Source organism: Sinohyriopsis cumingii, chromosome 2, assembly GCF_028554795.1.
Source record: "Sinohyriopsis cumingii isolate HCF-2022 chromosome 2, ASM2855479v2, whole genome shotgun sequence".
Classification (NCBI taxonomy): domain Eukaryota; kingdom Metazoa; phylum Mollusca; class Bivalvia; order Unionida; family Unionidae; genus Sinohyriopsis; species Sinohyriopsis cumingii.
The window spans coordinates 170,025,499-170,041,409 of record NC_142962.1 but is presented as its reverse complement, the minus strand read 5'-3'; the positions used below and the strand labels follow the sequence as shown (position 1 = coordinate 170,041,409).

General features: G+C 36.2%; 1 protein-coding gene across 1 annotated transcript in view; it reads right to left on the bottom strand.

Moving 5' to 3' along the window:
- LOC149806284 (CUB and sushi domain-containing protein 2-like) overlaps window positions 1–15,911 on the bottom strand; it is a 247,889-nt gene that overhangs the window by 80,887 nt on the left and 151,091 nt on the right. The window contains exons 9-16 of the mRNA XM_089935578.1: window positions 13,239–13,387; window positions 6,620–6,797; window positions 6,025–6,236; window positions 5,228–5,387; window positions 2,357–2,554; window positions 1,877–2,050; window positions 1,506–1,694; window positions 585–755 (exon numbers count right to left, since the gene is read on the bottom strand). Of these exons, the coding sequence (XP_089791704.1) occupies window positions 585–755; window positions 1,506–1,694; window positions 1,877–2,050; window positions 2,357–2,554; window positions 5,228–5,387; window positions 6,025–6,236; window positions 6,620–6,797; window positions 13,239–13,387 (1,431 nt within the window). The remainder of the gene's footprint in view (window positions 1–584; window positions 756–1,505; window positions 1,695–1,876; window positions 2,051–2,356; window positions 2,555–5,227; window positions 5,388–6,024; window positions 6,237–6,619; window positions 6,798–13,238; window positions 13,388–15,911) is intronic.

The following is a 15,911-nucleotide window of genomic DNA, read 5'->3' as shown; positions in this document are numbered from 1 at the left end:
ATGGATTATAAAAGGAGTGGTGTAAAACACATTTATATATTCTGGACATTTCCACATCATTGAGAGAACTTTCTGATTCATCATATGATAGTCCTATCTCACAAAAAAAAATCCCTGCAGGAGCAAAAACTTTATTTCACTAATCTGAGGGTTCTATTGGATCTGCAGTGATAGATGAAATTGCAACCATATTTTTTCAATTCTAGCACAGCTGTAAAATTTTATATTTCTGAATTTAATGGTTAAGTTCCAAAGGTGTGAAGGTCAAAAGTGCAAAATCTTTTGAAAGAATAACCCTTCCAAGTAAATGTACAAATGTAGTCCTACAAGATTACAAACAAATGGTAAAGATGTTAGAAGTCTTTAAAAACTTAATCAAATCAATAATAAAGGTAAAAACTATTAAGCTTGAAAGACAAGGTGAAAATCTGTTTTATAAACAGATTGCATTTAAAAAGCCTATGATTTTCCCAGTTAGTGCTTGTATTTAAAAAAGATAATGTCTTTTGAAGAGAATCATGTCAGTTTTTTACGTGTTGCAGCATTGGTAAGATTGATTTTTCAATAAAGAAATGTTTCCTTACCAATGCATTCTGGCAGGTCATTAAAAGTCTGATTGCTGAGACAGAGAACTGTACGATTGTGGCTGAGTCGAAATCCACTAGCACATGTCACATTTAGGTTACCTCCAAACTCGACCACAGCAGGTGAAAGTGCAATACTGTTACGGATCACAGGTGATGGACACTTCAACTCTGAAATAAAGCAATCATATGCACAGATTTCAGTATTTTGTACCCACAACAATGATCCATCTTCCAGAGGTTTGTTATAAGCATGTCACTAAATGAACCATCATCTAAATCATGATGAGGTTTGTTTTGACAGAATGAACTTCACTAGACAAGAAAACTGGAAATCTAACAAATTATAACAATAACTTTAGTTTAGCTTTGTGAAATATGTATATGCACATTATATTAAATAAATCTAACAGTCTTGACAACTTATTCCCTTCCAAACCAGCTAAGGGATCATCAGAAATGTTGAAACAACAATGATATTTTAAGTATGTCAGTCGTCTGCTCTCCCCAAACACCAGAAATGACCAACCTCGCATCACTGCTTCAATATAATATTTTTTTCTGCATTTATTAGGATATTTAAATTCAAGACAAGTAGTGAAAAATAATGTATATACCTGACCAACTGCATATTAATTCTTTTGAGTAAATTATAGAGCTTTAATAAATGTTTATATTGGACGTTTCATGGGAAACGAGAGAATTTTTTCCGCTATACTGTACATCAAACAAAAAATGCTACAAAGCTTTACATGAGGCGCTAATTAAACATTTTGATATTCAAGCTAGTTCAGCGACTTGGAACAGGTACAATTAATTGTAAAAAGTAAATAAAGTAAACCACAACAGAACCAATATCAAAAAGGTAAAGACAATGAAAAGAAAGTGATAAATTACAATTAAAATTGTAATCAAACTTACTGATGCATTGTGGGATTTTCTTGTGGGACCATGCAGTGCCATTACAGTATGAGTACTGGATGCCCTTCAACTCATATCCATCATTACAGACAAATTTAGCCACTGATCCAAATTGTCCACTGCTGATGTTTCCTGCTTCTGATGTGATTAAACCAAATGTAAGATTGCCAATGGATGAACATGCAGCAGCTGAAAGATATACATGTACAAATATTTTTGAACAGCAAAACTTGCACAGAATGTTACAGTTTCTAACAAATAATAATAATAATAACAACAACAACATTATTTAAAAAGGAAGTTCATTTGGTCAATCCATCTGTAGTGAAGACCATTCAGATATGACTGCTTTTATCATCTTTGGTACTTACATGTACAACTTGAAATATTTATCCAACTTCCTGAATCTGAGCACACAGCCATGTCAGCACCTTCCCTCCTGAAGTTACTATTACACTCATATCTGGCAGTTTTGTTGTATGTCACCCCGGTGGCATTTGCAATATACCCATTATCAATGGCAGGTGGAACTCCACAATATGTAACTACAATGTAAAAAATGTACAGATAATGCTGCATGATAAACGATACTACAATCCAAAATAAAATCTATTAAAAAATAACACATAAGAAAGTAAAACAAAATCATGGAACTTAACAAAATTAATTGATCATTCAGTAAAATGGAATGTCAAGAGATCTTAAAATTTGCACAATACTCACACCATAAATTCAAAATAACAGCAACATTATACAGCATATATCACGCAGAGTCAATATTTTTGCAAATGTATGAACTTTTTAAATAATTCTGCCCCTTCACCACTAAAATGTAAAGCTGCAATGTTTACTTTGACAGTCTGGGATCCTCTCTAAGTCCCACTGTCCCCCAGAGAGGCAGGTCATCATCACTTGTGACTGTTTGCTGTACTCCTCCTGCCTGAAGGAATAACCATTGACACAACTCACAGGTACTTTGATTTCGAATGAATAGGAGGTTGCATTCCACACTGTGAATTCTGGGACATTCGCTTTCACTTTGGGACAGTCTGGAAACCAAAAATAGTAATGTCAGGTATTGTATTTCATATCAATTAACCAGGAAAACAATTTTTAATGGTTAGTCCATTTAAAACTGCATTGAAAGTGGGGGGGGGGAATCATTTGTTTTTAAGGGTACAACCAGTGGAAAAGAATTATACAGAAAAGGAACAAAATACCTAGTTGGCTGAAAAATGTGGCTCGCAGTTATGACAGCACTAAACAACCCATTTTTGTGGCTGTGCCAAAAACATTGACTAAAAACCTGATAATTGTGCATGAAACTTATTCATTATCCAACTGTTCCAAGATGTTGATGACTGAAGCACATATTCCAAGTCTAACCAAAATGAAATTAGACGTATGGCTTTCAAAATGGATACAAACCAATCACATGTAAAATCAATTCATTGATATATGTGTGCATTACTCACTTTAGAACTAGTTTTAAAGTCCCTACCCCAATGATATAAGCAAATATTCCAAACTTGATCGAAGTCAGATTAAAAATACTTAATTGCTAACAAGTGAATCTAGCTGCAAGATCACCTCATTAACATTCATGGATCTTACTCATTACTGAACTCATCCAAATCTTGGTGCCACAAGTGTATTCCAAATTTTTATCAAAACCATGAATTGCTGAGTGTGGTAACAAGTAGTTACTAATGGACAAATGACAGACAATGCATGATGTATTTAGGTCCAAAAATGCTGATATGCAAATCTCCTTATCAATAAGCATCTATCTCATAATCAAATTAATTCAAGATTTTCATAACACAATCTCATGATCTATGCTTGATCAAAATCGGATCAAGGATTCCAGAGATGTAACAAGAAACTGCTGATTGACAAATGACAAACGACAGAAAAACCACAATGCATGATGTATCTAGGTCCTTTTTGTCAGTTCATTCTGCCTTTATGACCAGATGAGCTAAACAGAACTAGAAATAAGTAAAGCGGCAACAGATGTCCATGTAAATATATTAGAAATTTAATGGAAAAATTCTAAGTCAAGCAAGCACCATAAATTCTTGCCTGAAAATGATGAAATTGATCAGTCTTTTTAATGTCTAGCCTCATATCAACAAAAGCTACACAAGTTAGGGAACCCAGAACTATCTCTTGCAATAAATAATCATCTATTGGAAAATGTCAAACATCAAAAGCCTGCATGACTGCAGATAATAATTTATTATGGAATGACCATATTGATAAGCTTTATTAAAAACTGTCATCCAAAAATGCCCTTGTCAGCTCAGCAGAATCAAAACATATTTACCTATGGAAACTTGAAATCTACACTACAAGTCAAATATTCTTCCAACAATGGATTATTGTTCAAAATGTATGGGGAAACTGTGCTAAATCTGAGCTTGACAGGATTTATAAACTTGAGAAATAAGCAGTACATGTCATTTTAGATGCATCTATTGATCATCCCTCAAAAGCATTATTTACAGAACTCAAATGGTTTATAATATATAACAGGATAGATTTTCACAAGGCAGTTCTTTTATATAAATGTCTACATGTAACTGCACCAGAGTATCTTCAGGACTTACTCAGGATTTTTTCAACACAATGAGATCAGTATCACATGGAAACCTTCTAGCACCAAAACCAAGAACAGAGCAATTTAAAAAGAACTTCCAATACTCTGGTACAGTTCTGTGGAAAAAGCTTCCACTACATGTAAAATCTGCTGAAAATATTAGAGTATTTAAGAAGAGATATCATGAGCATGTATGTGCTTCTAATAGATAATGGAATTTAGTATTTTTATACTAAACATGTTAAAATAAACAGTAATTATTACTATTTTCATATAATGTGCATTGTTATACTCTCCTTAAGAGGACCTCAAGCGAGAATAGTCCTTGGCTAATGAGTCACCCTCTATAAATAACGCATTACTATTATTATTACTATGATTATTTACCAACCAATATGAAAATAATGGAGGACAAAGTTCTAAGACACATAGGGCGAGAAACTGTAAAACTCAAACCTGATATGGATCTTTCAAATATAAAAACTCACTCCAGATCTGGTTTAAATCCTTAAAGTTCTTCAAAATTGTGGAGTGGAAACTAAACAACAAAGTTTGAAGTCAAACTGGGGCTACAGCTACAACCAATTAGTCTCACATGAATTTCCTTTACAGATTAATGTAACCCCTTTAATTACTTGCAGAATTTTTCTAATTTCACTCCTTGTATAATTGTATGGTTTAAAGTTTACAGCAAAAACTTGACAAGAAACTAGAGTTAGAAAATGTATACACAAATTATGATGCTCATTTCTGGAACAGAAATATACTCCACAAAAAAAAATGCCCTGCAAGTTCCTCTTTCTTAAACATACAAATTGTATGTCACACCCTGTTTTGCATCCCCAGCTTCATGAGCCAACTAACTTTTCCTTACGAAGAAACAAGCTACAAAATTATGAGGGTCACAAAGACCTACTTTTGTTGGCATTGCACACCCCTAGAGGTATCCATGCACAACAATGTAAACGCCTGTAATGAAATGCACTGAAAAAGCTTATCTAGACATGTAACTTTACAAAAAACAGTTATACCCATCCACATTCATGGAAATGCATACTTTCCACATCTTTGGAAGGAAAATAAAAAGATATGTACCTAACATTATAGGAATTATAATTACCTATGGAAAACTTGGCTGAGAATCCTGTGTCAGTAAGAGCTTGATCTGTGATGAACTTTAGTTTGATAATCCCTTCATTTGACTTGACTGGGTCTGGAAGTTGATTTCCTGTGAATCCCATCCCACTGTGGACAGCTGTTTCTGAACTGTTAATAAACACCTAGAAAAGAAAGTCAGCCTTTACTGCAAACTAAAAATTGTTCTCCTGAATATCAAAATTCACTCAAAATGGCTGCAATAAACCAGCTATATATATATATATATATATATATATATATATATATATATATATATATATATACTTCAACAAGTTTTATAAACTGTTACAGTATACAGTAGCATGTCTTAAATAAAGCAGTAATCCAAATAACATGGGTTTAGGTGACCAGGATCTTACCATATGTACACGAAGGACAGGACTAGGAGTTGCCTATAAACAAGCGCTAACCCTGCTTCTAATTGCCAAGTTCAAACAGAAACAAGTACTAATGTTATGTTAGTGTTTTATACAAAATGAAAGGAATTAAAATAAAGTATTCTTGGAATTTGTTAGTCACTTTTTATGGATTCATTTTTTGTTTTCTGCAAAGAAAAGATTAGAGTAGGATTTTACCAAATTATTTATATACTAACAATGTAGTGATGCTTAGTAGTTATAAATTCCTTTTTCTTATAACCTACCCATAAGATGTGGAAAAGGTGAGAAGAAAACTGGTAACTGTCTTGAGAGATACTTAGTATTTAGCATAGTTACTACGAAGATAATTTATTTTTTACTATGTATCAACACCATCTACCTGGACAATGTCTGTACTGTTCAGGGAGGAGTTTGTGTCTGCACTGTTCAGTGAGAAGTCTGTGAACCTCAAGGTCATCCCCTTGCCTATGGCTGTAACATTTAGGATCCACTGGCAGCTAACATTGTTGGGGTACTGTCTGTTGTATGCATCCTGAGTAAACCCTGGAGACTGGATTATTCCCTCATATGCTGAAATCACCAAGGAACAACCTGGAAAAAAAATATATTGAATCTTCACCCTCCATAAATAACACAAAAGAGTTAAAAGTTCCAGAGATCAATTTACTTCATTCCATAAGACATTTTCATCATACAAAGATTATTCAAATGGAAACTTTTCTAGCTGACAACCTTATCTGAGATCTGGCAGATTTAGTTTTGAAGTTCACAACATAATTAAATGCACTCCCATCAAAATAACAACAAGGTCACTATAAATATTAATAAGGTCACTATAAATAACAAGGTCACTATAAAACAAAAACAATTAGTAATTGGTGTAAAACAGAATGAAAAAAAATTTAACAATCATAGCAAAGTTTGACGAAAACTCTAATATGGCTGACAAGTTGGCATATAAATATCAAATTTACCTTTCTTGTAGCGGAGTTTGAATCCTTTACCATTTCCTATGTCAGTCTTCATCCTCATCTGTATGGTTCTTTTTCTAGAGATGTATATACTAGGATTAGGTACAGATGTGAGATTAGACAATGCTACTGTATCACCATCTCTCACTGTCAATGATCCAAGAATGTCCATTTCCAAAAACTGAAAGTAAATGACTATAATAACTAAAATATATCGGGGCGGGGGGACAAATGTACCTACTCGTCACTACTGCCTTGCAGCTCTTCTGGGATGAATCTACCTTCATCCTCAGTTCTTTTTTCCTCTGATTTTTCTTAACAGCAGTACTGTCCTGAGCTTAGCAATATCTGCATCTGCCTGTCAGAATCTTGATGTCAGCATTATTTGCTGATGTTGAAGCCTGCATCATTTTCACCATATGCAGATCTTGATCATAGCATCATTTGTACATACCTGTCAGATCTTGACTAGTCAGTAAAGTTTTGATAAAAGGTAATTTTTACCAATATTTTCTGTTGTTTGGGTTTAACACTGTTTTTCAGCACATAAGAGCAAATACATGGCAGTCAGTACATCTGGTGGAGGAATAACCCAGAAAAATCCTGAGAAGAACCACTAACCTATCAGAAGCTACTGTACTGGCAAGCTTTTTGATATACAAACATTGCCCAAACCTGAGACTACATGGTCAGAATCAGGTGTTAGGGATCTGTAAAGACAAGCAACGTAGACCATTTGGTCATCTGGATACCATTTTAGCAACAGTGAAACAGTAAGCAGCATGTAAGCATCATCTGCAAGGTTCTAACAGCCATCTACAATAAAATAATCTGGGCCACAGGTAGCTGAGTGGCCTAAGGCACTCACTTTTACAGATCTCTAACATTTCACCTGTGTCCAAGTTTGTCCTGGGATATTCCTCCACCAAAATATACCGGCCACCATACAGTTTATCATGTACAAAAGATGGCATTAAAACCATAAACCAAAAGCTGAAAAATAATGACAAAGTAAATTTGGTGAAAAGCTTGATGGGGCAGGCAACTGGATGGCAGTTTGAAAACAAATGCATGAATCAGATAACTTCATCAACATGGTAAATTAGACAGCAGCTGCAGGAGTTCATTTTTTTTAGGTAGGATGTGTTTTGCATCTTTGAAAAACTAATTTTTTCTAGTTCAATATGTTCTTTTATGAATACTTATACAAACATAATACCTTAAGAGAACTACTACTACCTTGCAAATCCAGCTCTCCCTGATAAGTTTTAGCTGAGAAGAAGCTAAACATTACCTGCTCACCTAGATGGTGGTCAGGCAAAATGATGTCCCCTTGGTATGGGAACTAGTGCCACATCCCAAGAATCTCTCAGTGGAGTGAAAGGCATGCTCTCTATATGGATATTAGGAGGTGAAGGAGATACATTCCCTTACCCCAAAGATGCCATCTCTGGTATCCTAAGGCATGTGAGACAGCTACTAGATAACCCGGCTGAAGAAGACTCCATCTGTCTGGCAGAAGCTTCCCAATGGGAAAATTTTCCTTCCATTAAATCTAGCATAAACCATGAAGCCACATCTTAAGAAGCTGTTGATGACCTGGAAAGGTGATCTATTGTGCCTGACTATAGGTCCCACCAGATCAAGCTGAGTCCTTTGGGACAAAACATCTTGAAGGTAAAAACTGAAGAATGTGGACTTCAATCTCCATCCCATCGCATGGATAATGTCAGTTAGAGGACAGTTATTTTCAACGGCTTCACTTGTGGCAACTGCTCTAACATCACAAGTCAAAATGCATAGCAAATTCATTGAGCTGGAGTTATTTCCTAATATGCAGAGCGAATAATCCACTTAATCCAGGATTAAAGGGTCTGTGCTGTTCTATCATTCTGTCCCTGTTTAAGAGCTGATAATAAACATGATCTCCACATATGCAATGGCTTCTTTATTTTAAGATACTATTTTCAAGTTCACACTATACTGTGAAGGTGATCTTGAGAAGTATCCAGAGTAGATTGTGATTTCATAAGTCTGGTTACCAATGGATGGGAGCTTGTTCTTGATAATGAAAAATGGTACCATTAAAATTGAAACTGACCAATCTCGTTGGATCTGCATATGATTCTGTTCCACTGATAAGGCATGTATTTCAATGATTCTGGCTGCTGATATTAATGTAAATGAGGAAGCAGATCTAGTATAAAAGATAAGCCAATGATGCCCTTGCAAGTGGGGAGAATCATGAGTGATATTGATTTATGCTGATGCAATTCCAAAGTGCCTTTGTGATGCAACCTTGAATGGTTGCTAAGAGAGTTGATCCAACTGTCAAGTTTGATCTCCAGCTGGACCATATAATCATTGCTTTGAGAACCCAATAAAGTGACAGAGGACTAAGACATCCACTGTCATATGGAGCTCAACTCAGCTGACAAATGAATACCTTTGCAGACGAATTGCTCCAAAGAGGCATAGAACCAACCATTGCATGAATTCAAATCTCTTTCCCAGGGAACATATTCTTCTTACTTGAATAAAGATTCCAGACCTAATCGACCAAATCTTGAAAAGGAACGAGGTCTAAGATGTTCTAGTTTGTATCCTGTTGTAGGCAAAACACAGAACTTCTGAAAGCAGTCTGAGTGGGGCATGAGATCATGCCTCTTTAAGTCCACAGTGATTGCATAGTCTTCACAATGAACAGCATTGGGACCTGCTGTATTCCATCGCAAACTCAAGAGTGCACCCGAGTTGACTGAATGTGCTTAGGCTGAGGATCAACTGACAAGTGCTGTGTTGTAGCTCAGTCAGTCATGGCCAAAGGTTTAGTACATGTCCTGAACATGATTCCAAGTACACAAGCACCATCTTGGAACCACAGGGATCCATGATGTTGTCATGGTAAATCTCCAAACAGCCACAAAGATTGCAGTCTTCTTCCTTCCGGGATCTGAGAAAGACCTCCCTCTAACTCTTCCACTTAGGTGTTGTTGGACTGTTATACTGTGGCATATGCTCTATGGGCGTCTCTGCAAACTTCTTGGTTACCCTGTAAATCCCTCCACTATAGCTGAGATTGAAGACAGTGATTTGGAGTGAATTCCATCAGCCTGATCATTAAGGAGGAGAATGGATGATGGAGGTTGCAAGCATATCTTGCACCTTGGGCCAAGACAGGTCTGAAGCATGGGGGTCTAGGGTGGGTTCAAGAGTGGGGTTCAAGAGCATGTAATACTTTCCACCTTTTGTATTTTTGTCCATAGTTACTATTATGGCTATAGTATGTTGTAACCCTATGAAGTGGAATTCCTACGAATATGCACCCGCTAATATTCCATTGAGATTTGTGGAAGGATATCAGCTGTGGTCTGCAAACTGAGGATCGTCCGAAAATTGGATATAAGGTTCATCCCATGGTCATGACATTTTGAAGGAAAACAGGAATCATTTGTAAATCATTACTAATGATATATTCCTTGTCCCTCCTTAAAGCCTGGCATGGAATCAGTTTGTAATTGTGCAATTTCTAAATCTGGTCCAATTCCTTCTCATTTAACAAATAATATGCTACTGTAGTGTAAAAAATAATTGACATACTCAGTCCCAAAATGTCAATAACTGTTCAGATTTGGGAAGTATTTGAAAGTAGAATATTCCGTAGATACTTCTCACCTTATGTCAGAACAGTACACACGGCAAGTGTTGTAGTACACCTGGCAGGCGATGTAGAAAAACGAGGACTTAATTGATCCAAGCAAGATATAATGACAAGGGAACTTGAATGCCCATTTCATTGTCCATAGAGTGAGTTGGTGAGGTTGATGTCAATAGACTGGGCATCGTCTGAAGAGAATGCCTAGCAGCACAATGTGAGTTAGATTGATCCACGAAAGTGACAATATAGACTCCACATTATAAGCAGAGTGCAGCACTATGTAAGATTGATCAATAAGAGTGCCTGTATAAATTGACCATCAGCCACAGAGTGCCTTGCATCACTTTGTGAGTTAGACTGATCATCATCCATAGAGATTGCCTAGCAGCACTGTGAGTTAGTCTGATCATCATCCACAGAGAGTGCCTAGCAACACTGTGTGAGTTAGATTCATCATCATCCACAGAGAATGCCTAGCAGCACTGTGTGAGTTAGACTAATCCATGTGTAACTGGTTTCATGAAGTGGGTATAATGGCCCTAAACTGGACTTCATCTTCTGGAAGAGCTTGGCAGCACTATGCAAGTTGTGGAACTGGACAAGATTGTTCCCTGGTGGCTGATACTTTAAACTGATAGTAGTCATGATCCTTGCAATCAATTATATGGCCAAATCCAGTCACGGAACATGGCCATCTTGGCTGGCAAGATGTAGTCCAGTTCTTAAGGTTGGGATGGGGTATGGCATATCCAGTCCATAATTATGATATGCAAGACTGGAACTGATGCTTGTTGCTGCTCTCTATGTCACTGCCCTGGAATGATATGGTATGAACCCTTGTGTGCAAGCAATGCTTCCTTCCCTCAAGTTATTACTGACTTCTGTCCATAATAGACAAGTATGACAGGTACTGCAGGAATGACAACCAGAGAAAATTACCCAGTTATGCAGTTATCATGGAGATCTTGCCATGGTCTAAATCTGCAAGACAAAACAGAACAGAAACTATATAAATTTAGCAAAGTAAGTGTCCTGTTTTGAACTTGTAAGAAAGCGTGCAGGTTGACACACCGACAAACACCAGAAGAGGGGTTCACCTGACCTGTACAGGTAGAAAATTATCCAAAGTATTAATAATCTGAAGTGGATGCTGTATAACAATTTGAGTTACAAATGAACTGTAGGCAGGTGAATTAGACTGCCTGTCCAGATAGAATCACTGAAGGATCACTTATAGTACTTGCATGTGCAAAACATAAATTCTAATAACAGCTTACCCAATAGAAGGTCAGTTGTTTAGATGCTTATACAGATAAAAATGCTCAAGCATCGCTGACTGCATGAGCTGAACTCTACTGAGTAAACCATGTACCGACCTGTACTTTACTGACCAGAAAAGAAAGCAATACAGTAATATAAACAAACTTCTATACTACAGACAAAAACCTGCGCATAAAAAGGAACTGAAGCACCAAACAATGTAGGATCTACAATACCAATTGTGAGACAATGTACCTGTAGGAATAGGTCTAACGACAATCTATACAGGTAAAATTAATAGTCACATATTACATTTCACGATATGTTAAGAGATGGCCTAATGAAGACAATGCAGCATCAATATACCATATCATTTCACAATAATACATGTAGGAAGGCTCCTAATGACAGCATGTACAGAAAAATTTAGTGAAGCTTGGTGCCCAGATGCTAAAGCATTGGCATAGAAAACCTACCTGTATATATCTGGTCATTGCAGAAATTATAAACACATTAATTTTTCCATAGCCCAATACAGACTTGCAAGCATATATATAAGTTAAAACTATAGCCAGAACTATTGTGAAGTTGCATAGGCTACCCATGCAAGTAAGTAAATACTGTCAAGTGATGGCAAATTGATTTAATGAAAGGCAGAACTTTATCATCATAGGAAGAAAGGAAAGCCGAGTGGTAGTCTCCTAAGGTATAATGATAGATTAAAATATTCAAAATAAGAAAGAAAAGACTTCAATGCAAGGATATGCTCATAACATCTGAAAAGCAGTTTTTCTCTGCTGAAAGATACTGTTCCTAATAAATGTGATCTTTTTGTATTGACTGAGTGGTCTACTGCATACACATGACAGGACTTGTTGGATTGACTGATTGGTCTACTTCATACATATGACGGGCCTTGTTGTATTGACTGATTGATCTACTGCATACATATGACAGGACTTGTTGGCAGGAGGATAGTTAAAACTGGTTACACAGAACCTGACAAATATTCATGAATTGTTTGTAATAAGCCATACTTAATGATGGATCAGACCTTAATGTTCTTGACACAGCCATGATTATGCAATATATCTGTACAAAAGATGTTATGTAGAGGGGAAGGGTAAGTGTAATACATCAAAAGAGAACAAAACAAAACATGACAACATACAAATGCATATGGTTCAAAATGTATAAGCAATATCACAGAAATATATAAATTAAGCTTCGTAATTACTTTTCTATAAAGTTATTCACATCCATGTATCCTGAGTTGTAAACAATCTAATTGTTTCCATTAAAATGCTGATACTCCCAAACCTATTGACAGATTATATCATTTCTTCTCATACAATACACTAGCTGATGTTTTTACAGAACATGAAAACTTCAGACATAACCCATGTTTTGCAAAAAAAAACTACTTTGTCAAAACATATACAATAAGAGGCAAATTAAGAAGTATCAATCTCAACACTTAAACAAATGTATTTTACAATCCTGTTTATGGCACATGGTGTTTTCTACTGTTTTACTATGTTATTTATTATGGGCCAGAGGCCTAAAGTACTGAAGAAACTTTTGGTTCTCTTCTGTTCCATTCTTAAACCTGTTCACACATCACAAACTGACAACAGCTTTGTTTTGAAAATCATTTAACTCTAATCACAAATTTAAACTACTTATGAGACAAAAACTACTCACCTCGATTGATATGACATCATTGTCACTAGTAATTGTCCACTCAAGGTCAAGATTCAGCAGATTGGTGAACTGGCCATAGAAAGGAGATGTCAGCTCCTGCCATGTGGTTGTGGCTGTCATGTTTCTGGACTGTTCCAGCTCAGTAATGTCTGTGAGAGCGAAGTAAATACATAACTACCTACTGTGTGGAGAAAGAGCTTTAAATATACACAGCTAACTACCATGTGCAGAAAGAGGCTGGCCAGGTCAAACAATAATACCTCAAAATTATCAAGCTTACAAAGCACGTTATAGGGAAAAGAATCACATCCCTTCATATCCTGCATTATTATCAAAATGATTCACAAGAAACCTAGACTAACCAAATACAGTTATTGCACTGTCCAGCCCTAATTAATGGATCTAGGTATGACTAAAAAATAACACAACTCAAAAAAGAATACATCATATAGGTGTCATGTGGTGAATAATATTATCATACTTAATGCAAAACCCTCTTTCATTCCTATGATCCTCAGGTACTGAAAGACAAAGTTCCATTGAACTTATATATTATGTGAAACAGCTTTTACCTCTTTCAGCCCCTGTGACATTGACCTCTGACCTTTTTAATGTGGAAATCAACATGTTTCTTCCTAGTCACAAATGCAAGCTGCTTAAAAATTTGGTAATTGTATATGGTGAAGAACAAGAGTTATTTGGCATAAATGTAATAGTCATACAGAGAGATCAATCAAAAACATCACAACAGCTTTATGGTGGGCGTGTAAATAAACATTTTACAAGCATGGCTCAGAAGAATAACAGATAAATTGCCTTTCTCAATATACAAGTTAATTAATATAAAATTATCAAACATGATGCTTAAGTAGTCATGACATCACTAATGTGGCTGACATTAATGAACGTAACTGCAGCCATATGTCATGGAATGTGTGGCCCAAAGTTTGCAAGAGTATTATATTCCAAAGTAAATAATGAATAGGTCATGTTGCCATGTACAGCATTACCCAGGGTGTGTCAGTTGTAGTTCACATTAGTACAAGTCATGTTGCCATGTACAGCATTACCCATAGTGTGTTTTAGTTCTTGCTGTTGGGAGTACTGTACAAACATAATGCTGAAGAGGGATGCCATCATCAACTTTCTGGCAGCAAAGGGATTCCAAAGCCTCATGCTCCCGTCAAAAGTTGCCATGAGTTATATTATTCTGACCTTGTGTGACAAGGAAATAAATATGCAAAGTTACAAGATCTACATAGGCCGAAAATGTTCCAACTGTGGAGTTACAATAGTCAGATCTAGGCTACAGCCAGCAATAGAGACGTGCACAGATGTTATAGTAAAGTGGAAAAAGTGGACATTCGTCTAAGAGAACATAAGTGACCACACTGGAATGAATAAAACATTATGTAAATGGCAACATACTACACTGTGAAGCACACTGGACCAAGTTCTTTCAGAACTGGAGGAAAAACTGCTTTCCTTGTCATGCCACCTCATCATGCCACTTAACAAGTGCAGATTAGCAATAGGAACTTTTGTCAACTTAAAAGAAAGTCTCCCAGAAAACTGGATACTACTTTGTATGGATATTGCTGAAAAATCTGGGTGTTTCTAGCAAAACGAGGCACAAGGGGCTCACTGGACTTGCCTATAAGTACCAATTCATCCAGTGACTGCCCATTACCACAGTTCACAAGATCATGACAAATTCACAGAACCCGTGATTTTCATATCAAAAGAACTGCAGCATGATGCACATTCTTTTCAATATTCCCACATGATTGCCATGTGTGAGCTCCAATCCAGAGGACTCCAGTTCACAACAATAATTCATTTTTCTGATGGTTGTGCCTCAGAGTACAAGGGAAAAACAAGTTTTGTTTATGTCTCATGTGGGGATGAAGATATTGGTGTACCAACAGAAAAACACTTTTTTGGCATCACCATGGAAAGACCTTTGGGATGCAGAGATTGGTATTCTCCAGAGTGTGGTTTCAACTGCTGTCAAAGCTCAGCAAGCCAAAGTTTCAACAGCTAAAGAAATGTTCAGCTTTTGCACAAGGTTTCTGAAACAGCCAGAATCAGACAAGACCCACAGTAACAACAGGAGAAAATTCTATTTTGTTCCTCAAGAAACAAAAAAAAAAGCAAAAAGCAGACACCAGAAAATTCTATTTTGTTCCTCAAGCAACAAACAAAAGGCACAGACCAGACAGGACTGGACCAGAGATTAAGACCATGGCTGGCACTTGGACGCTTCACTGTGCTCATGACTTAATGCCACATGTCCTGTACAACCAAGAAAGGAGCTGCTTCTATCTAGCCTGCACATCTGAGGAGAGCCTGTGTGCAAAATGCAGCCGTTTGTGGCAACTGGAAAATGGAAAACTTGAAAAAGAAGACTGCAAAACAAAACAGATTTTTAAGAAAATTGACAACAAAGTTTTGATTTGCATTGTATTTACTTTTTTTTTATCAAAATGAGTGCACTGTTTTGTTTTTGTTGATCAGATTGGCAATAAATATAAATCATATTTGTGCCTTTAGACTTTAAGACTAAATAAAGTTTACTTCCTGATTAATTGTCAGCATGTATTTGTTTTCTAATTTCATTGCATTTGTTTCTGTAATCTGGTCATTGGATGCTTTTTTGTGTTATCTAATATT